This window comes from Sebastes umbrosus, chromosome 19 (assembly GCF_015220745.1).
Source record: "Sebastes umbrosus isolate fSebUmb1 chromosome 19, fSebUmb1.pri, whole genome shotgun sequence".
Lineage (NCBI taxonomy): Eukaryota > Metazoa > Chordata > Actinopteri > Perciformes > Sebastidae > Sebastes > Sebastes umbrosus.
The window spans coordinates 2,591,830-2,615,555 of NC_051287.1; the positions used below are offsets into that span (position 1 = coordinate 2,591,830).

The window sequence follows — 23,726 nt, forward strand, 5'->3', positions numbered from 1 at the left end:
GTTCTGGCCGGTGTGATCCCCTCCACGGACCATTTCAACACCTCGTTGCCACATATGAAACAAACTGGCACACAAACATCCTTCTGCAGCCACGGAGAAGCAAGCTAACGGACTGGATCAACAGAGATAATGTTAGATTCTATCCGCACCGGAGCCCAGAAGCTCACCTTCCCACACCGTGTCCACGCTGAATATGCACTTCTGTTACGTCATGTAAACAAACCACATACTGTAGGCTACCGATCAGCTGTGAGCTCCAGATCAGACTGGAGACGTAACCATAGCTTACTTTTTTTTTTTTTTAAACAGAAAACACACGTTTAATATTGTGATATTTACTGGAGATGACGTACAACAGCAAGTAGGAAACTTTCAGGTGATCTCCCTCCGGCCACCTGCCTCCTGATTAAGGTTTTTGTAGTGAAATGAGGAGGTATCGTATCAGATAACTCCTCATTTCAACTTCACTAATCAGCCGCTCCTCGTCCGTTGAGAAAATAGAAACAGCTGGGCGTCTGACAAGAGTTCAGCTCAAAACGGCGTGCCACGGTGTGCCACGGTGTGCCGCGGCGTGCACGGTGTGCCGCGGCGTGCACGGCGCGCTGCGTCGCTCACGGCGCGCTGCATCGCTCACGACCAGGACTTTCCAATAAAAAAAAGGACATGCTCTTAAGCACAAGACCTGTAGGATAAACTTCTACCCTTACAAAAAAGAAGTAAGTAAGTATAGTTCAAGTATACTTTATGCAATAAGTATACTAATATCAATGTGCTAGTAGTATACATGTACGTGTACTACTTCAATACTTCTTGGGACTAAACTGGCCCACTTTAGTTTATAAAAGTATACTTTCATATTACATTCCCTCTAGATTTTGTTTGTGAACCCAGGGGGAGCGGCGGCCTCCAAATCTGAATTTGGCCTCGGGCACCAGAAGGTCTCGAACCGGCCCTGTTGGGAACCATTCATCAGGACGACCACCTGCTTCCTGACACTTTACAAACAAGTTACTAGAATAGGTTTGAAGGAAATTAAGCACCGTTTGGTCAAAGTATAACTTCATACTGACAGTAAAGTCAGCAAAGGATTGATTCCTATCATCGTCTCCGACCACACGAGGTGCAGACGTGAGCTTTAAGCTACTGCACATTTACAAGTAGGTTATTTCTGTTCTGCTGTCTGGAAGTCCGATCAGCTGTTTTGATTGTTTGTTCTTTTTTGTGAAATATAAATGTTTGCGTTCCTGTGAGGCCTACCTATCTTTTGATTTATCTCACTACTGATGAGAAAAGGTAGATTACATCTTCAAAATCCAAGAACAGACTTTTCAGAGTGCAACAAGTCCGTAAACTTTCACCCACTTGGACAGAAAGTAAGTACAGTTTTATCAAGAGGAGTCAAAGTTCACAGAATTCTCAGCCGCGTGTCCGTCGGAGCTGATTGGTTCAAACCTCGCCTGATTCAAGCAAAGTTTCCTGCCATGTCACAACAAGCAGAAAGGGCAAAGGAAGTGCCATGATGTCTTTATTTATTGTGTGCTACAATATGACATGCATCAATATGAATACAGAGAGCAACATGTTGGTTATGTAGCTGAAAACACCGATAAACTGGCATCAAACGTGTTTCTGGAGGAAGTGCGCTTAATCAAATTTGTTCTTCATAATTAAAACGTCATGCAGAAGCATTTTAGGCCGTTGGATTTCTCCAGAAGAGAATGAATTTGTTCAAACATCTTCAAGTGTCCCATTTTAATATTTACCATATGCATGATGCACAATAACACAAGTGAAATGAATGTTTTGTTGATGCAAGCACTCGAACGACGTGGTCACATAGATCAGCTGATAACACGTTACATGATCCCGTATGACAGGAGGAGCACAGATCAACAAGAGGACAACGTGGGCAGAGACAGAAAAGTGGGAAATCCCCCGTGTTGGGTTCGAGCGTGGAGGCACACTTCATTACAACATACCGCGTTAATGACAATGATCACGAGGGTTTTATCGTCTCCATAAAATATATCGCTCTGTGTTCAATCGTTATCATGTCAGGTGAAGGTTTGTTTATCATGTGATGGGAGTGACGATGGTTTAGTTTAGTTCCTTATTTAAAAAGGTCAACATCCATGTTGGTCACCTGAAAACTGTTGGAAATGTAGCCTTACACTTCGGGGACGTAAAAGCAAGAGGATAATATCTGTCTACCCGTGCTCACTGGAAGACAATATTCTACAGGAGGGGGGAGATGATACAGAAATAAAATACATAGAAGAGGAAAGAAGATGTTTTAATCCTCAAACTGGACGGTGTTGTCATTTAGCAGAACATGCCAGCGCTCGATCTTCTTGTCTTTGTTCTTGAGGCATTCGTACCAGTGCTTCAAACACTCTCCTTTAGCCTGGATGCCCAACTGACATCCTCCTGGAGGAAGACAGAAACATCAGCATTCACATCTAAAAAGAGTTGACGTTGGACAAATTGGATAAATACATGGACGAGGAAATGTGATTACGAGACACACTCACCAATGAAATCATTGGATTTTCCCATGTCGTAGTCCCAGACTGAGATGTCAAGAGTTTTCTTGGCTAGCTCGCCATGCTTTATTTCATAACCGAACTCCTGAAACACAGTAATGAAACATGAAATGGTATTACAAAATCTAACACTGAAATCTGGGTGAGAAGAAGTTCGGTATGTACAAATCGAGAAAGACAGTTTAGAAAGAACTGACCTCGTTAAACTCTGGATTCAGGGTCTTCTTTTTGATCTGTGTCTTGTTTTTAGCTTTCTTCCCCATATCTGGTTTCAGACATCTACAGAACAAGATGATTGTTATATTGTTAACAGATAATCAAACACATGTAACATTTGTTGTCTAAACTGCAGGAAGAAAATATCCCCAAATAGTGTGTTTAAAGTGACAGTTTGTAACTTTTTAAGCGTATAAATGTAGCGGGTCGGGACACATGCGCGCTCGCATATGTGCATTCGCGTGTAGCCGCTGCCTCTCTTCCTCTGCCTGCTCGCCTTCACTCAGACTGCCAACACTAGGCAGTGTGAGTGAATGTCGGACTATTCCTTTAACCGGAATCTGGAGGATTCAGCTGAGTGGAGCACGTACACTTTGACAAACGGGTCGGAGTATCCGTTGGAGTCCATGGCAGCCAGGTGAGCACAGCGGACCACGCCTACCATCAGACGACCCAGCTGGCTGTTGTACGTCAGCGACACCAGGATACGCCCCCTCTCCTCTGAGTCCTCACCTTCATTCTGCTGCACACACACACATATACATATATACTGCATATATATATATATACATAACAGATACCACACATGCACACTAAGTAACAGTATTTCATTTCACTGAGCCGAATGCTCCTTTGCCCTCTGCACGTATCTGGAGGGATTACACAGTGATTATCATAATATCTACTAATGGAGGATAATGTACGTGCTTAAGGACTAAATGATCTACATTATGCAATACGGTTAACTCCATTTGCATTAACATTTTCTACATTACATTAACAAAATGACCGTCTCTAATTACTTTCTGACTTCCCTTTCCTGTCTGTGGCTCTACTGAAGATGTAAGTCATGAATGAATAATATAGTTTCATGTTTAAAAAAAGGCTCAGTAGTTTCCTAAAACAGCTGCTCTCTGTAGTTTGGACTATCAGCTCTGTAAAGGAAGACGTAAAACACCTTAAAATGGACCAAATAAGATTAAATAATCCTTTAATTTATATACTAATTTACATATTCATATTTAAAATATTTGACAAATTCATTAACCGACAATTTTAGGGTTTATGTTATCATATTATCATATAGATATTATAATATATTCAGGTGCAAATTAATGATAATTTCAGGGATCTTTATACAGAAAAAATATTGCCATTATCCCATCATAATGCCTGATTACCCCTATATATATATATATATATATATATATATATATATATATCTTACGTTAAATAAATAATAATAAATAAAATAAAAATATGTATAAATAAATAAAATAAAAATATATAATATATATATATACACATACACACACTAAATTTAAAAAAATGGGGGACAGAAGTTTTTTTTTATATATATATATATATATACGGGGGACAGAAGGTTTTTATATATATATATAAAAAAAAAATTTAGTGTGTGTTTGTGCATATATATTTTATATATTTTTATTTTATTTATATATATTTTTATTTTATTTATTTATATATATTTTTTATTTTATTTATTATTATTTATTTATATATTTTTATTGATTTCGTTTACTTTGTTTTAGTCCCTCTTATGTGTGCGGAGAATGTGTTCTGTGTTAAGGTTAAGTTGGAAAAAAGGGTACATATTCGTATTATGATCCTTAAATCCTTGACTGTTTGACCTTTTGAAAATCAATAAATAAACTTTAAAAAAAATAAATAATAATTAAAAATTAAAACCCCTTTAAGGTATAAATTATCTAACGGATGCTTTTGTGCTATTTTGGTCAATTTTAAAAGAGTTTTTAATCAAACAATTAGGATTTGTCGGGGACTATTTTCAGCGGCGGATTAATCCACTTGGTGCTCTAGTGAGTATTAGTGAGTGGTCTCTTTTCCCCAAATTGAAACCTGTAAACCTCATCGTGTGGAACTCATCGGTATCATTTGTATGTATCGTAACATGAGGCCAAGGATTGCTGTGTCACTACAGAATGAGTTCCCACCATGACGGACTAAATGTAGACTGAGAGCGGAAACAGTGAATATTTCTGATGAAGAAATGTAATGTGGATCGATCACATCCGGCTGATATCTGATCTGCTTAATAAGGTCAGTATCGGATTAATGCATCCTTACAGTCGGTCCACAGAGGAAGAGGAGTCATCAGGCTTTGTTAGGAGATGCATTCACTGTTGGTTTTGGTCTTAATGGGCTTTGTTATCCTTTCATTCATCTGCTGTTCTCCCTTTACACTTCTTTAAATATACACAAACTAAGCGGATGTCTTTGAATCCAGCAGAGAAGTGAAACAACATCTAATGCACAGTAGTGTGAGATCCATGTGAGGGTCTTACGTCATCCTCATAGACAGCCATGCCACGAGCCGGTCCTCCCACAGCCTTCTTCACCTGTACAGAGAGTATTACATTTCAAATAGGTTACTTGCTAATTATCCGGACCGGTAAAATGAAAGTAGTAAGTTGTTGTTCTCACCGGGATGGCTCGCTCTAAACAAACACTGAAGCTCTTCTTCTGGTTAAACTTGAGTTTCTTCAGAGCGACTCGCGTCTCTCCGATGAATTCATTGTGTCCAAACTTGTCCTCGTCACTCACCGACAGCCTGAAGACAGACAGCGAGCCTCGTGAATCTCTTTTATATAATAATTAATATATAACATACAGCAGGAAGAAGGTTGAGGTTGATCTCACCGGAGAGTTTTGCGAGACATCTCGTCGTCGGTGATGCCGTGGTAGACCAGCGTCTCGTTCCACACCGGGTTCAGAGTGGTTTTAAGTGTCTTGGTGCGAAGCTTGTTAGACTGAGAATAAATAAATAAGATTATTACGGCTTTAAACGGTGACAACAGCGTTCTAAATTATTATAATAAAATAACGTGATGGTACCTTACTGGCTCCGGGTAGGAGGTGCAGCTTCACATACGGGTCAGCGAGTCCGTTTGAGTCCATCGGCTTTAAACCCTGAGAGACACGTGAAGACAAATGATGGTGAGAATCAGCACGAGATGGAGTGTTTACGTGTTTCTCTAAATATCTGCACAGATTAAATGTTCTAATATATTCCACGTTTTATTGCTGGACCGCAAAAAAGTTTCTGCAAATCTAATTTACACTTATTGGATAAACCTCGTTTTGTTTTGTCTCGACTTCTCTTGTCTCTTCTCGTCTCGTCTTTTCTTACCTCGTCTCGTCTTTTATTGTCTTTCCCATTTTGTCTCGTCTCGTCTTGACTCTTCTTGTCTTGTTTTGTCTCCTCTTGTCTCATTTTTTCACATCTTGTCTTATTTTTAGGGCCGTCAATCGATTAAAATATTTAATCGCGATTAACCGCATGATTGTCCATAGTTAATTGTGATTAATCGCAAATTAATCAGACATTTTTTATCTGTTCAAAATGAACCTTAAAGGAAGATTTGTCAGGTCTTTTAGTGTACTTTACTGTTAACTGGGTACTATTGTTGTACAACTAGTCGTGTATTTATGCATATTTCTGTTGAATATTATCAAATACGACATGTTAAAAAAAAAGAAATTATAACAATAATATAAATTAAATTATAATAAATAAATATTGATATACAATATATACATAATATATATAATAATACAAAATAAATATAAAATATAGAAATAAACAAATATAGAAGAAAAAAAATGTCATGTATAAATTTGTCATTTAATCCTCTTATCAACATGGGAGTGGACAAATATGCTGCTTTATGCAAATGTATGTATATATTTATTATTGGAAATCAATTAACCACACAAAACAATGACAGATATTGTCCAGAAATATGCATATCCCAAGTATAATAATAATATAGCAATAAAACCACAGCTGATTATGACTGAGACAGAATAACATGCTTAAAGAAATCATGAATAAACTGGAATAAATCGCAAGAGATTGCCGATACACATGCCAATATGGGAATAAGAGAGCAACGGCACTTATTTTATATAAATAATTAATTTATTAATTATCTTCAAGCACTCCTTGTCTGGTCTTCTCACGTCTTTTCTTATCTTTTTTTGCCTCGTCTCTTGTCTTTCCCCATTTTGTCTCGTCTAGTCTAATCCCATCTTGTCATGTCCTCTCTTGTCTCATCTTTTCCCGCCTTTTCTTGTCTTGTCTCGTCTTTTCTTATCTTTTTTCACCTCGTCTCTTGTCTTTTCTTGTCTTTCCCCATGTTGTGTCGTCCAGTCTTGTTTAGTCTTTTCTTGACTTATCTTGTCTCATTTTGTCCCGTCTATCTTTTCTTGTCCCATCCCGTCTCTTGTGTGTGTGTACATGGGTTTACCTTGGCTTTAACGATGCAGCAGTGGAGGGCGTGGTTCTCCTGCTCGTAGAGGAGGCTGAACTCCAGAGATCCCAGAGTGGCTGCAGGAATAAAATCACAGGAACACGTCAGACGTCTGAGAGAAAAATTGAACCTGAACTGTTTGGAGAAACCAATTTCCCTCTAAAGCTGATAAACATTGATTTGTTGCTCTTCATCGCTCCACCGGGAATCTCTTTCTTTCACGGCTGCAGGCACAATTTATATCATCAAAGTGAAAAAGTAAACATGTGGGACTGGTAAAGATGCTGTCAGGTTCTATAAAGCAGAGGTCTTACTGGCGTCGTCTGAGTCGTAGTCGTCCTCTTCTTCTGTTCGATCCGGTGGGGGTCGTGGGGGGGCGGTGTTGTTGACCGCTGCATTCATTCTGGCTGCAGGAACAGGTGATGAAATGGAGCCGGAGACAACAGGTTGTCTTTTTTCCTCCACAGCTGGAGGGGTCTCCACATCTGCAGCCGGAGCAATCAACACTGTCTGAAACGTCTCTTTATACGTTGATGTTAAATCTTTTGAACGTTTGGGTTTATTCATAGAAGGAGCAGCGCTGTTTTACCTGAGGTGGGGGCGACCTGCTGCGCGACGGCTCGAGGTGGTTTGGAGGCTAACACATGTCTCTCAGTCTTCATTACAGCTGCTGGACAGGACGGACTCTCATTATAGCTGTCAGCTGTTGTTCTTGCTGTCTGCTCCCATTGTTCTGATCCACAGGACGACTGCTGCTGCTGCTGCTGCTGCTGCTGCTGCTGCTGTGGCTCTGAGGACACAACACCACAATATCACTGACACCACAACAGGAACTATTGTTGCTGCTGCTAAAGGCACAGCAGTGGTGGAAGAAGTACTCAGATCTTCTACTTAAAGGGACTATTTGTAAGATTCAGAATTGCTGCTTAACAGCGACACCTGTGGCCTTGAAATCAACGAAAGTCAGCGTCGAGCTCGCGCTTGTGCTCGCTCTAAATAGACATGAACGAGCATCGCTCAAAACAGTGAGGCGACACACGTCAGCTAAAAGCACAATATCACTCTATATTTCAGCTGCTTGGCAGTAATGTTAGCTGACCAGACGGAGGTCTCTCCATGAATCACTGCTGATCCTAGTGTTGGCTTTTCCTGCTCAGCGCAGGCTTCAGCAGCGGGGCTCCGCAGCGAGAAACTCGTCTCCCTCCGCCCGCAGCCGGAGTGAACAGGGAGACACCGGCACCCCGTCGGTAACGAGATGATAACATTTCTCTCTGCAGAGCTCCGTCACTTCACAAGACACGGGAAACCTCTGTTGGTCTGGAGGAGTTGCAGCAGTTATTTCTGCACAAACATCCACTGAACATTCACTAGATATTCTCAAAGCTACTAACTCTTCTGCAGTGTGGAGTGAGCGCGCGTTCACGTCTAGAGGTGGAGCGAGTACGCGAGAACGCGCGCGCTGTCTGAGTGAAGGCAAGCAGGCAGAGGAGCGGGGACGCCGGCCACATGCGAGCGTGCATGTGTCCCGACCCGCTACATTTATACGCTTAAAAGTTACAAATAGTCCCTTTAAGGTTTTGAATGCAGGATTTTTTCTTGTAGAGGAGTAACTTTACCCTGCTGCTTTTACTTCAGTAACAGATCTGAACACTTCTTCCACCACTGCTCCAGTCCTTTGTATTAAACTATATTTGCATATTCACAGAGGAGAAGGAGTGGATCTAATAGCAGACACAAATTATTATTATTCAGAGCAGAGTGTCAGGAAGGGATTCTTTAATACATTTTAGTCAAAGATATTTTAATATAGATATATATGCAGCTGTGATGCAGAGTTTAGTCGATAAGAAGAGGAATTTAAAATCTATTCTTAATGAACAGCTACTTTTGGTAGTGATGAGTAAAATCTGCATTATGTAGAAATACCCAGCATGCAACAGCTGCCGGACTGAGGCGGGCATAAAGACGGAGTGAAGAGATGATTTTCTTCATTTCACTGAATGACATGATGGATGTTGGCACATCTCATTCTTTGCACATGACTTTCAAATTTCTGAATTTAGGTCAAAAGTGACGCCACGGCGTTTACAGCAGGAGCTAACAGACTGTGGCACGTTGTGTTTGTGGCGCCTCGTGTTCTGTAATGTCATCAGACATCTGTGTCCTGTGGCGAATGCGTTGATGATTATGTTTTAATTAAACATGAATACCATAATTTGGATTTTTGTCTTTGCAGCTTTATTTACTACCAATTACTACTACTACTTTACTGGGTCCACTTTAACTGTACCTGAACTTAAGATAACTGATAAATAACATGATCATACCTTTTATTATACTGAGTAAGAATACGCTTACTGTTGAAGCAGTACTGGCTGTTAGTATTCGAGTGTACTTCAATAAGTATACTGTTATACTACTTTGACAAGATATTTTTAAAAGTTCTTACATCAATCCATCAAATGTAAAAGTACATGAAAATCTAATTTAATTTTAATTAACTTTTGTTTAAACTGATCAAAACATTTAAATGAAGTACACTATCTTGTATTGTTTTAAATATAATTAACATGTAATGTACATACATTAATTTTCAATTGAAGTAGTATTGCTTATTATTATTATTAGCATATTTATATTAAATACACTGAGGTACTAGTACTATTAAAATGAATAATACATACTAATGGCAAGTTTCCTTGTATAGCAAATAAAATAGTATTTTTAATTAATTATTTTTAATTAATCTTAATTTTTATTAATTAATTTAATTAATTAATTTAATAAATAATTTTTTTTGGCACTTAAATTTAGAAGAAAAATAAAAATGTGCTTCAAAATTAATTAAGTATACTCAGGGTATATTTTAGTGTACTTTACTGTTAACTGGGTACTATTGTTGTACAACTAGTCATGTATTTATGCATATTTCTGTTGAATATGATCAAATACGACATGTTAGAAAAAAAAATAATAATAATATAAATAAAATGATAATAAATAAATATTGATATACAATATAAACATAATATATATAATAATATAAAATAAATATAAAATATAGAAATATATATAAAATAAACAAATATAGAAGAAAAAAATGTCTTTGTATAAAGTACCATATCCCCGATGATGTGTTGTAGGTTCCTGTGGTCCGTCGAGGTCTCCTGGACCAGAACTGTTCTCGATGCTGGACTGTCGAGATCTGGACAGAGGGAGGGGGGCAGGCAGACCCTGATGGACTCTTCCCTTGAAGAACCAGGCTCCTGAACGCTTCTGGACCTGCAGGAACACACGGAGAATTCAGATAGAAAGGTGGCTCATAGTGGACTGGGTTTCTTTGTGTGATTGTTTGATGCATAAATATATTGAAAGATTAATAAACTGATTTGATTTAACTGGGAACAAAAACTTTATTCTTCACTCCTTAATCCAATGATACAGACACTTGACCACTTTGTATTTTGCAGCATTACAGAGCAGTTATTCTGTATGACTGACAGCAGAGAGCATTTATTTAAAGAGTCGGTCTCCCCGGGGCAGAGACCTCAACAAACTGCAGCGCCATCATCAAAACAGCATTGTATAACCGCATCAGTGAGAGAAACAGAAAGCAGACCTTATTCTTCATGTTTCATATTGATCAAAAACCACTATCTGTATTTCTTTAATAATTAAAAGCTGTTGAAATAAATCCTTTTTTTGGGGGATTATTGAGGAGGTGTCAATGAAAGGTAATTTTCCAGGTCACTGGACAGTGAAATGCAGCTCTGTGCTAAAAAAGATGAGTCTAAAAGCTAGAAAATGGTTCGTATCAGAAGAAGAAGCGTCTGTTCCGGTGGCGGATGAACGACATAATGGCATAATTTGGCCCCGTGATTTTATCAAACCCACTCTGTTCTTCATCGCTCCTCATCTTCTCACCTCTTGCTGTTCATTGCAGATTCTGCACAGCCACATAGGACTCGTCCTGCTGTTGCTCGAAATCCCACATTTGCTGCACATGTGCTGCAAAAAGAGATAAATGCAAACATAAGACCAGTGGTGGAGGACGCATTCAGATCCTAATACCACACTGAAATACTCTGTTACAAGTAATAGCCCTACATTGAAATTGTTCCTTCAGTAAAAGTATTTGAGTATAATCAAGAAAATGTAGTTAAAGTATTAAAACGGTGACTTCATTTTTAATAAAGTAATTATTACTCATGTATAAATGTAAAAGCAGGATTTTACTGTTGTAGTTGGTTGAGGTGGAGCTCATTTTGAACTATTAATTGTTTATTATATATATTATAAATTATTATTTTCATTATGGATTATATATGGATAATTCCTTAATATTATTTTGTGTAATTGTGTGATTAAATTGTACAATAATTCTACTGTACAATACTCAATAATACAATAATACTGCATTTATACTATGCATTTCAATAAATATTATTTAATTCTTATTTATACTATTCTTGCATTTACATTTAACACACTTAATAGATCCCACTTCTCAGCATTTATTTAATTATCTATTTACTCTCTGTATTTATTCATATTTCTATTTCTCATTTCTTATTTTTCTTATTTATTTATATTTATATTATATATATAATATATATATATATTATTATATATATATTATATATATATATTATTATATATATTTATATATACTATATTGTGGCATTATATACATAATTTACATCTTACATGCTCCTTTATTTCTATTTTCTTTTATATCTTTATACTTTTATTATGGCTGTTCAATCGATTTAAATTATTTAATCGTAATTAACCACAAATTATTTGTAAATTTTTTATCTGTTCAAAATGCAGCTTAAAGGGAGATTTGTCAAGTATTTAATACTCTTATCTCTCATGTTGATAAGAGTACTAAATACTTGATAAATCTCCCTTTAAGGCATATTTTGAAGAGATAAAAAAATTGCAATTAATTTGTTTGATTAATTAGATTTTAACCAATTGACAGCCCTAAAAGTAAATAAAGCTGTCAGATAAATATAGTGGAGTACAAAGTACAATACTTTGAATTCTAGTGAAGTAGAAGTATTAGGAGGCATGAGAAGAAAATACTCAAGTACCTCAAATTGGTACTAGTATTAGTGCAGTACTTGAGTAAATGTACTTAGTTACATTCCACCACTGCAGAAAGGGATAATCCTACATAGATCTTGATGGCAGGTGCACGGAGCACATACGTATATCTTACCGTTCAGTGAGCATTAACCTTTACTTAGTTATTGGGAGCAACAAGAAGCAGAATGTGGAGCATGAGACCAGGAGATGCAGAGTGTATGTCAGTACATGTTAGCGTATGGCCCACTGGGCGCTTATCGCCATAGGAAACCTCTCAGGAGCTACACAACACTATAGAAAACATAGTAAACAGAAATCCTCTGAGGACTCTTCTCTTTCCTTGTTGAAGCAGAAAGAACACAGATATCCACCTACTTTATTGCACTGCACACAGAGGACAGCTGTGACCCCCTGTGGTCCGAACGACGCCCCACACAGCAGACAGTGCGACTGCCCGTCACCGCACGCCGTCTGCTTGATGTTATTCAGGCGGCTGGAGAGACGCCTGAGAACATAAATACATGTAAAGCACAACAAAACTTGGCACAAGTTTTACACCAAAAAATCATTCAACTCAGCGAGCATCTCCGGTACGCTGGACTGATGTGACTCTGTAAAACAGAAAACGATAGTTTTCCATCTCACTCAATCCTCTTATGCTCCGTGGCCTCCATCATGGCCGCACGAGCCAGTACGCCGTTGATGATCTCCTTCTCCTCATCCGTGAGCTCCTCCCCTGGGGGGCCGCCTGACATGTTCATCGTCCACCCGATCCTGGACCCAAAACACACACACACACACACACACACACACACACACACAAATAGACACGCAGAGTATAAGTGGCATGCAAAGTAGAAACGTAGCTCAGCCCCAAAAAGGCCAGTGACTCTAAAAAGTGCATCGCTAAAGGAGAGCGAGACACTAAAGTCAGAGGACGGGAGCACAGCTGGAAACATTCTGGACAACGCTGAGCAACTGCAAACACTGTCACACACGGTCGCTCACTAGTGGGTTACATGATGACTTATCTTAATAATACATGAAACCAAGACATCATCTGAAAGCAGTTTGTTCATGTGTCTCAGCCTGAGGGCCTCTCACCTCATGTGAGGGTTGCTGTTTGTGGACTACAGCTCAGCGTTCAATACTAGGGATGCACCGATACCGATACCAGTTTCGAGTATCGGGTCCGATACTATGTTCATGTACTCGTACTCGCAAAACGTCTCCGATACGACGGCACCGATACCACTTTACAGCAGCGTGACGTTAACCTCTCGTCACCATCTTTCGGGTCCTATCGCACACACTCACGCTCCCCTTCTCAAACGGTGCGGGCGAGACGGGCCGGTGCCGGTGCGCCTTCCCTCACTTTCATTGCGCCACGGGGTTTTGCTTGCACCCTCTGACTCGCGCGTGCGTTAGACTCCTTGGTCCGTGTTTCAAGACGGGTCGGGTGGGTTGCAGACATCGCCGCAGACCCCTGGCGCCTTTTACGTGGGCACAACACGGTTGAGGTGCACTAAAGACAGTCCGCCCCGTGCCGATCGCGGCGCACCGCCTCGTATGCGGGACTCCCCAGCCTGCCGTGTGTCGCTCTCACCCTCCAGCTGGCTGTTAACGAGGGTCTTTTGGCACAGAGAAGTACTCGTATCGCTACTCGGTATCGGCAAGTACCCAAATGTAAGTACTTGTACCCGGTCTGAAAGAAATTGGTATCTGTGCATCCCTATTCAATACAATGTTGCACTCCATGCTCGTCAATAAGCTCAAGGATCTGGGCCTGAACACAGCACCGTGTGACTGGATACTGGACTTTCTGACGGACCGACTCCAGTTGGTGAGAGTGGACGATAGACTGTATATAAGGAGTGGATATAGTCACTGTGCCGTCACCCATTGGTTTATGGACTACGATTTTGAAGCCTCAAGTTTGGTGTTTTGCAGACCATGAACTCATGTTTACAATGTTTACTGAGGTAATGAATCAAGAGAGAAGTAGGCTCATTTTCTCATAGACTTCTATACAATCAGACGTCTTTTTGACTTCATTCATTATATCAGTTGTTAAAAGATAACTGTGGAAATTTGATTTTTCCCAAAACATATATTGATTGAAACAATACAGCAAATAGTCTGTGCTACATCACCACAATATTTTGAGAAACACAAGCCTGTGCACCTATTTTTGAAACAGATTAGATCAAGGTGGCTAAATTTGTTGCATGCATAATTGTGAAGCTCAGACCTTCAGGCTACAGATGGAGCGAGAATAGCTGCTTTGGGATGGTTATGAGGATTTCATCTTACTGCGTACCTGCAGAGCTTCCGTGCACGTTATGAAATGAGGAAGACACATGCACAGCTTGACCACAGCTCATGAAATGCTCCTATTAGCACTTCCTATTTTCTTCTTCATGAGAGAAGGTAAAGTGATCTTTATAATCCTCAGTGTGATGTAGATGTGTTGATCGGCGCCACAGATGGTCCAGTGGTTAAGGTTAAGGACGCTGACTGCAAACGCTGAGACGCGGGTTCGAACCCCGTCTGAAGTACGCCACACAGGAGTGTATGTGATGAAGGTGTGGTTTCATTTGTCTGCTCTAATAAACAAAAACTGAACGCTGTGGTCACAAAAGGCGTCGATTTCAACTTGCGAATTTCCGAATTTACAATATCGACCAACGAGGAGGAAACAGAAAACACATAAGTCCATGTGAGCCCAGGGGGTGTAGCTTGATGGGCATTTTAAAAAAAAATGGTATGCTTTTGTTATCACTTTACATGTGTTCTAGTCTTTAAAGGGACTGTTTGTAACTTTGTAAGCGTATAAATGTACCGGGTCGGGACACATGCGCGCTCGCGTATGCGCATTCGCGTGTGGCCGCTGCCTCGTCTCTTCTGCCTACTTGCCTTCACTCAGACAGCGCGCGCGTTCTCGACCAGCTCGCTCCACCTCTAGACGTGAACGCGCGCTCACTCCACACTGCAGAAGAGTTAGTTTAGCTCTGAGAATATCTAGTGAATGTACAGTGGACGTTTGTGCAGAAATAACTGCTGCAGCTCCTCCAGACCAACAGAGGTTTTCCATGTCTTGTGACGTGACGGGGCTCCGCAGAGAGAAACGTTATCACCAGCACGTTTCTCATTGCAGAGCCCCGTCACTTCACTTAGTGTTGTGTTGATGGAAGGCCACTGTCTTTACTCGGCTTTACGCTGCTCCTTTTTAACTATGAAGTCTTTATTGTTCTGATAACATCTTATATTTTGTGTTGGAAGTGTAGGCCTAAAACTGAAAGGTACAAACTGGCATCAATTCATGTGAACCAAACTGCACAGAATAAAATCAGTGACCGAGTCAGACTGCCAACATAAAACTGTACGAGCAGCTCCGTGCGTTATTCAGCTTGTAAGACACGATTACAGAGAATGTCACCGTCCACTCAACTGTCAAGTGTGCCACGTACGGCTGGAGAGAGGCACTCCCTTTAAAAGCTCTGAGAGGAGCTAATTTGATTATCCATGATTTATTTCAGCTCTACCACACCGGCTGCTGTACCCGCGCCTCTGGCCCGGTATATTCCCAAACATCTGCCGGTCGTGTCCAAGTGCACGGGCACCATGTACTCGTGCAGCTGCTTGAGAATAAGGTGTTAATTGAGGCTGACTGCTGACTGTGTGCTGGGAACTGTTAGCCGTAATGTGTTATTGAAGTCTGCAATGTGCATGCCTGAAGACATTCTCACTGCGGAGAAGCGCACTCATTATCTTTTGACAAGAACATTGTTAAGAGGAAAGCATGACCTCAACTTTCTCGCCTCTGATCCAAACCGGGCTGCCGAGACAGACGACACCTCCCGCGCTGACTGATCCCTGCAGTGCACACTTTTTGCTGACAGTACGGAGAGGAAATATTAAATATGTACCATTTCCTCTCCATTGTAAGCACATTTTATTCCCCGTTTTTAAGGGTCTCGGAGGTGGCCAACCCCTTCATGACATGTCATCATCATTTCACTCTTAACTCGCCTGTAGAGTCTGAATAATCTACCGTGTAGGTACGAGCGGTTATATGTCCGTGTCCGAGCATTAAACATCACAAGAGATCAGGCGGCGGCTGCTGAGTACGAACATTTTAATGCCTCTCTTAGTTAACGGCTCGGTGCTTCATCTTTCTCATCCCCGTTCCCCTCTTTTTCCTCCCTGTCCCAACGCATGTAAATGTCAGAGGTTTCTATCACCGGGGACAATGTGACAACCTGACAGATTGATGTGTGTGTGTCGCCTTGAAGGGTTCACAGTGAGAGAGAAAGGTGGGGTCAGTAAGAAAGGAAATATTCTGAAATGGCAGACACTTTCAGCCCGTGAGTCACCGCTCAACGGATAACACACACACACACATACATACATGGACACACACACTGTCATTACGCGTCACATCACTGCAGTTACAGCTTGTGAAAATGACAAATTGCCAGAATGTAAAACAACAAAACAACAAAGGAATCTGCAATCAAATGAAAACAGTGGTGGAAACGTACATAAAAGTAACAACACACTGTAAAAATAGTCTATTAAAGCTTCAGTAGGCAGTATATGTTTGACATCATTGGGCAACAATCCCATAATAACCTTTCAGCATATTGTAATTCAAGTGAAAGGTCAAGGTCAGTTCTTCACACTCACATGCACACCGACACACAGACACATGGCGTATGAATCGAGTATAGACCGGAGCGGTCGCTGCCTTACAGTAGATCAATGAGCTCTGGAGCTCTGCGGCAGGACATGACACTTCTATCTGATTCTCAATGTCAGAGCGCAGAAACTGCTTTACTCATGACAGCATATCAATACCAGCCCTCTTCTCACCCCGTGACCCTTCAATGGGTCTCATGTGCAGCACTCGTGCGGCAAAGTACTTAGTAGTACTGATCAATGGTGGGATGTAGCTAAGTACATTTATACAAGGACACATTTGAGGCACTCTACCTGAATATTTCCATTTTATGCTACTTTATACTTTCTCCACTCCAATATATTTATCTGACAGCTTTAATTACTTTACAGATTACAGTTTTTTCATCCCCTTCCTGTCCAGTGTGCTCTCGTATTGCAACGTATCGTCATACAACGGTTCGTATGATATTTTAGGAAAAGTTATTGTGTTGTTTTTTGTGCGTTTTCCTACAAATGTCCAGCAACACGAGCGATCAGTGTGCCTGCGCAAGCCCCAACAAAACTACTTAGTTAGGTTTAGGAAACGATCGTTTGGGTTATAATAACAACAGAAGTGGCGTTACTTAAAGGGACTGTTTGTAACTTTCAGAGCGTATAAATGTAGCGGGTCGGCACACATGCGCGCTCGCATATGTGCGTTCGCGTGTGGCCACTGTCTCGTCTCCTCTGCCTGCTTGCCTTCACTCAGACAGCGCGCGTCCTCGCTGTTTCGCTCCAAAACTAGATGTGAACGCGCGCTCACTCCTCACTGCAGAAGAGTTAGTTTAGCTCTGAGAGTATCTAGTGAATGTACAGTGGACGTTTGTGCAGAAATAACTGCTGCAGCTCCTCCAGACCAACAGAGGTTTCCCGTGTCCTGGGAAGTAACGGGGCTCCACAGAGAGAAACGTTACCGTCTCGTTACCGACCGGTTGCCGGTGTCTTCCTGCTCTCTCCGGTTGCGGGCGGAGAGGGACGAGTTTCTCGCTGCAGAGCCCCGCTGCCTCAGCCTGCGCTGAGGCAGGAGAAGCAAACACAGTATCAGCATTGATTCATGAAGAGACCTTCGTCTGGTCAGCTAACATTACTGCCAAGCAGCTGAAATAAAGAGTGATATTGTGGTTTTAGCTGACGTGTGTTGCCTCACTGTGTTGAGCGATGCTCGTTCATGTCCATTTAGAGCGAGCACAAGCCCGACGCTGACTTTCGTTGATTTAACGGCCACAGGTGTCGCTGTTAAGAAGCATTTCTGAAAGTTACAAATAGTCCCTTTAAGTACGCAAGTTACGTGACAAATAAATCGACTTTGACTTCTGTTTTCACACGGGACACGAATAGCGTCTCCCGCGTTAAAGTCCTGTGTCTTTTGATCAACCCGTCCACCCCGACGGCCTCTCTACCTGGATTTTGTCGCTCTTTATACCAATGGTGTAGCCCCGGGTGTGCCTTTGCCACCCAAAGAGGCACCCAAAAATCCGATATTATTCTTACCCTAACTCTAAACAATCTCACTCCTCAAGCCTAAACCAACCCAACCAACTAAGGCAGTGAGTACTAGCCAATCAGAAGCAGAGTGGGGTGATAAATGCCTTTGCTTTAGCAGGATTCATAATTTTGCGACTGAGAATGGCTACACAGAAAGCTGCCGGAGCCAGTAGCAAAATTTACATACTCCCATGTTGATAAGAGTATTATATACTTGACAAATCTCAAAGTCCCGGGCTGAATTTCAATCCCAGTCTGCCCCTGAATCATTTGGCCTTCCTGTTTTTCTGGTGCACACCCACAGTTTGTTTTTTTCCGGCTACATTAGTGCGTAAGTACAAACAGTGTATGAGAACAGCCTGAATGCTGTTGTTCCAGTCCAAGGTGGTTTTGTATTTTGATCTTCCCCATCAAACCAAGCATTACAGTTTTCATTTTTTGGTATCCAGTGTTCACTTCAGGCCTGTGTGACAGTCAAATACTCATCTACTGTCCCAACTGTGTCCGTGATGTGGGGGGATGACGTGGTTTCTTTCAAGCATCTCTTGAGAAGGCCACATCAAGGACACATGTCTTCACACGAAGCCTGGTTAGATTTATACCTGTTTTATAGCGCCGGTGGACTGCGGGGCGGAACGACCTCCAGGGAGACGACATACTGACATGCATGTGCGTGTCCATTTGAGATTATAGGTCGCACCTCGAGAAGTGAACCTCCACGATGATGAGACGAGGAACAGAGCGATTCTCATCTACCCACTCGCAGCTGTTTCTATGTAGGATGCATTATAACCTTAAAGGAATTACATCTGAGATGAATCATCTGATGTTTTAATATTTGAGCGTGCACAAGCGAGATGTAGATTTTAGGGAAAAGTTGTGAGGTTTTATTTTTAGCCACGGTGACAGCGAGGCTCTAGGGATGCTTCAGACTCTCTGTCAGTCAGTCGGTCGGTCCGTTACTTTGGGGCAGACGGAAATATCTCAACAACTATTGGATGGATCGTCATGAAATTTTCTGCAGACATTCATGATCCCCAGAGGATGAATCCTAATGACTCTAGTGATCCTAGGACTTTTCCTCTAGCACCACCAGCAGGTTGACACGTGTGTTTTTGAGAAATATCTCAACGACTTTTGAGAGGCTTGACATGAAATGTAATACAGACATTCATGTTCCCTTCAGGATGAATTATAATGACTTTATTAATCCTCTGATTTTATATCTAGCGCCATCATCAGGTCAAAATTTTAATATGTCCAATACTATTGTTTATGATCAAATACCTGCAGAACTAATGACATGTGTTTTGATCTAATTAGCAAATGTCAAGTCAAGTCAATTTTATTTATATAGCCCAATATCACAAATCACGTTACATCTTTGTCCTTAGACCCTCGAATAGGAAAAACTCCACGAAAAAGAGACCTTTAAAAGGCCTTTTTTCGGGCGATTAATTTGCACTGCAATATATTTTTTCAAACTATGTTTTTGTAACAAGTGCTTTCACACTGAACACAAATGTTACGCTGCGAAAAAAGCTGCATAATATTCGAGTGAGGTTGATTTTTCTGGGCTTTTACACCGCGAATAAAGGCATCAACCAATCACGTGACGTTGTTCGGAATGGACATATTCAATACGTACACTATAGTGTACAACAACACGGAGGCTCCGTAGTCCAAACCAAGACGTCAAACTTTATTACTCCTTTCAACCTTGACCAGATTCACTCCTTCCATTCTTACCTTTCACAATAAAAGCCCCAGACATATACACGGCATAACTGTTTACCAGAGGCAAATTCACTTCCGAGCATTTCGCTAAAAGGAAACTCAATAAAATAGCTTACAGTAGTTTAGGCTATGCAACAATTTACCTCAGACAGACTGCCAGACACTGCTCTGGGTCAGTAGTTGATCATCTGCCTGCGTGAATCTATTCAAACCTTTTACTGAAAAAGTGATGCAACTCTCCCAAATTAGCATCGAGTGTTTTTGTGACGTTTATTCGTCACCACCAGTGGGCAACTTCCGGGTCTGAAAAGTGAAGCCAACGCTGAAGTGCCTTAAACTTGCATTCTCTCTAACAGCCAGCAGGGGGCGACTCCTCTGGTTGCTAAAAGAAGTCTGATTGTGTAGAAGTCTCTGAGAAAATGAGCCTACTTCTCTCTTGATTTATTACCTCAGTAAACATTGTAAACATGAGTTTATGGTCTCAATCTCTAGTTTCAAGTCTTCTTCAATACAGCATGATGTTCGTTTAGTAAATTATGGTCCCATTTAGAGTCAAATAGACCATAAAGCAGGGGATGCTTTAGGGCGGGGCTACCTTGTGATTGACAGGTCGCTACCACGGCGTTGTCCGGTCTGGGAGTTGTCCGTGTTTTCGTCTTACAACTTCTTTCACAATGTGTTTTCACTTCATGAAAGTTAATTATAACCTTTTTGGTCGCCTAAAAATGATTCAGCGTTCAGTTGTACTTAGCTCCACCCTCTCGTGTCACTTCTGGTTGCCAAAAAACCGAGACGGCTACGGCCAAAAACCAAGTTGGCGACGGCCAAAATGCTGAACTCTAGGCTTCAAAACGGCGGCAACTACGTCCATTTCTTATACACAGCTTATGGTCACGCCTCCGGTCTGTAAAGGCCTTGGAAGAAACCTCAGGAAGAGCAACAGAGGAGGGATCTCTCTCGCTGGATGGACAGACGTGTAATAGATGTCGTGTGTGCAGAATAAACCAACGTAATAAAATTACAGTATAGACAATCCATAGATAGTAAACATATATGCAGAATATGGATCCAGGAGGAAGTCAAGCAGCTTCCAGGTGCCTCCAAATGTTAACATGCTTAAACGTAGACCTGCTTAACATCATTGTCATTGTGAGCATGTTAGCATTTAGCTCACAGCACCTCTGTGCATACGAACAGCCTCACAGAGCTGCTAGCATGGCTGCAGAGTCTTCTTCTATTGCATCCAACACACAAACACTTCTTTCTCTCTGAGGTCAGATAAGGAGAAGTGAAGTGGAATCAGCTTATTGCTCTTCTTCCGTCTGTCTGTCTGTCTGTCTGTCTGTTCGTTTGTCTCTCTTTTCACTCAGACTGTCTGTTTCTCAGCTGATGGCGAGTGCAGGAAAGTAGGTCTTCTGTAATTAAGACCGTCATCAACCTGGCATTAACATTAGCACAAATTGACATGCACAAAATATGAACACACACACACACACACAGACACACACACAGTGTTTGCAGAGAGAGGACCTGTCACACATGGTCAGCGGCCCAGAGAAGAGCATTGCAAATTGACGTGAAGTAAAAGGAAACCAAGGCATTTTAGCTCCATGAGACTATGTGGGCTGACTAAGAGCTGCAGGGCCACGCACACACACAGACAGACACACACACACACACACACACACACACAAGCATGCACACACACAAACACAAGTTATTCACACAAGCAAACACACATTGTGCGAGAGAGTGTGTGTGAGCGCTGCGGGGAGGAAAACTCTGACAGATTGCGTCATCCTCCTGTGCGTCCTGTAACGCCGAGAGGCCTCCCTACTTCAGACTGGAACACAAGATAAAAATGACCTTACACTTAATAAATACATTTAATATACGCTCCATTAAATACTTTATCTAACTATTCAACACGGTCGCACGGAAAGGCGACTGAATGACACGATAACACGCAAGGTAAAAGTGTGTAATAAGAACGCCCTTCTTGCTTTAGGCGTGTTATTTTGGGGATATATTGTATGTATTTGATGCACATATTTGTACTCTTATATTTCTAATTTCTTATTTTTCTTATTTATTTCTATTTCTCTACATATATTGTAGCATTATGTACATAATTTACATGTTACATACTCCTTTATTTCTATTTCTTACATTTATGCTTTTATATAGGAGCAACTGTAACGTCCCGATTCCCCCTCGGGGATCAATAAAGTATTTCTGATTCTGATTTTCACGCCATGAAGCTACGCATCCGTGTGAATATGGTACGCTCAGAGCTAGTGACGTAGAATTAAAAGGGGAGAACGACCGCTAATGGCGGGTTGGAGACGAGGTGGACGGGTCCCAACAAACAGGAGACCGCTGTTCGAGACCAGTGTTTTGTTTTGTAAGTTACGTTAGTGACGTTTGTCACGTTTTCCGACTGATGTTACGTTGTTTCCGTGTGTATTTTACTTTGTTTACGTACTTATTTTAGGGCCAACCATGATGTTTTTCCTCAACCTAACTAAGTGCTCTTGTTGCCTAAATCGAAGTGAGTGGTTTTGTCTGTGAAGCTATAATCAAACAAGACATTGATAGGAATGATGGCCAAGACTACAGGATGAACCTCAATCATCCTTTTAAAGTGCAAAGACCATAGACTATATAAGAAGTGGACGTAGTCACCGTGACGTCACCCATTGGTTGGTGGACTACAGTTTTGAAGCCTCGAGTTCGGCCTTCTTGCCATCGCCATGTTGTTGTTTTTTTTGCAACTAGAAGTGACACGAGAGGGTGGAGCTAAGAACAACCGAATGCTGAATAAGACATTTTTAGGCGACCAAAAATGTTATAATTAACTTTAATGAAGTGAAAACACACTGTGAAAGGGTTAAAGTTCGAAGACGAAAACACGAACAACTCCCAGACCGGACAACGCCGTGGTAACGACTTTATTATATTAACCCAAGACACAATGTTTTTCCCTAAAGTTAACTTTTTTTTGGGCTTAAACCTAAAGAAGCCTTTTTGTTTGTGTTCAAAATGTAATGTTTCATTCAGTTTTACAACGTGTTAGACTGGTTGCTTTTAAGTTTCACTTTTACAACGTAGTAAGCATAGTAGACCCCTAATGACCCACATCTATGGCGCTTATAGCGACTGATAACGCCTATTTGATGGCCTGATAACAGTCGAATCGCATTTTGGCCGTCACCATCTTACAATTAACTTTGATAAACTGAAAACACACTGTGAAAGGGTTTAAGTTGTAAGATGAAAACACGGACAACTCCCAGACCAGACAACGCCGTGGTAGCGACCTGTCAATCACAAGGTAGCCCCGCCCTAAAGCATCCCCTGCTTTATGGTCTATCTGACTCTAAATGGGACCATAATTTACTAAATGAACATCATGCTGTATTGAAGAAGACTTGAAACTAGCGATTGAGACCATAAACTCATGTTTACAATGTTTACTGAGGAAATAAATCAAGTGAAAAGTAGACTCATTTTCTCAGAGACTTCTATACAATCAGACTTCTTTTAGCAACCAGAGGAGTCGCCCCCTGCTGGCTGTTAGAGAGAATGCAGGTTTAAGGCACTTCAGCTTCACTTCTCAGACCTTAGAGGT

General features: G+C 41.1%; 1 protein-coding gene across 2 annotated transcripts in view; it reads right to left on the reverse strand.

Annotated features, from left to right (window-relative positions):
* Positions 1–1,507: 1,507 nt before the first annotated feature.
* The window catches only part of rph3aa (rabphilin 3A homolog (mouse), a), a 40,402-nt gene continuing 18,183 nt past the window's right edge, over positions 1,508–23,726 (reverse strand). For both annotated transcript variants that reach the window (XM_037751840.1, XM_037751839.1), the window contains 15 exons: positions 12,797–12,925; positions 12,527–12,656; positions 10,982–11,065; positions 10,177–10,339; positions 7,647–7,847; positions 7,372–7,542; positions 7,055–7,134; positions 5,640–5,714; positions 5,445–5,554; positions 5,229–5,355; positions 5,090–5,143; positions 3,131–3,282; positions 2,741–2,822; positions 2,532–2,628; positions 1,508–2,427 (listed from right to left, as the gene is read on the reverse strand). In XM_037751840.1, the coding sequence (XP_037607768.1) occupies positions 2,294–2,427; positions 2,532–2,628; positions 2,741–2,822; positions 3,131–3,282; positions 5,090–5,143; positions 5,229–5,355; positions 5,445–5,554; positions 5,640–5,714; positions 7,055–7,134; positions 7,372–7,542; positions 7,647–7,847; positions 10,177–10,339; positions 10,982–11,065; positions 12,527–12,656; positions 12,797–12,912 (1,776 nt within the window). In that variant the 5' untranslated portion in view covers positions 12,913–12,925 and the 3' untranslated portion in view covers positions 1,508–2,293. The remainder of the gene's footprint in view (positions 2,428–2,531; positions 2,629–2,740; positions 2,823–3,130; positions 3,283–5,089; positions 5,144–5,228; positions 5,356–5,444; positions 5,555–5,639; positions 5,715–7,054; positions 7,135–7,371; positions 7,543–7,646; positions 7,848–10,176; positions 10,340–10,981; positions 11,066–12,526; positions 12,657–12,796; positions 12,926–23,726) is intronic.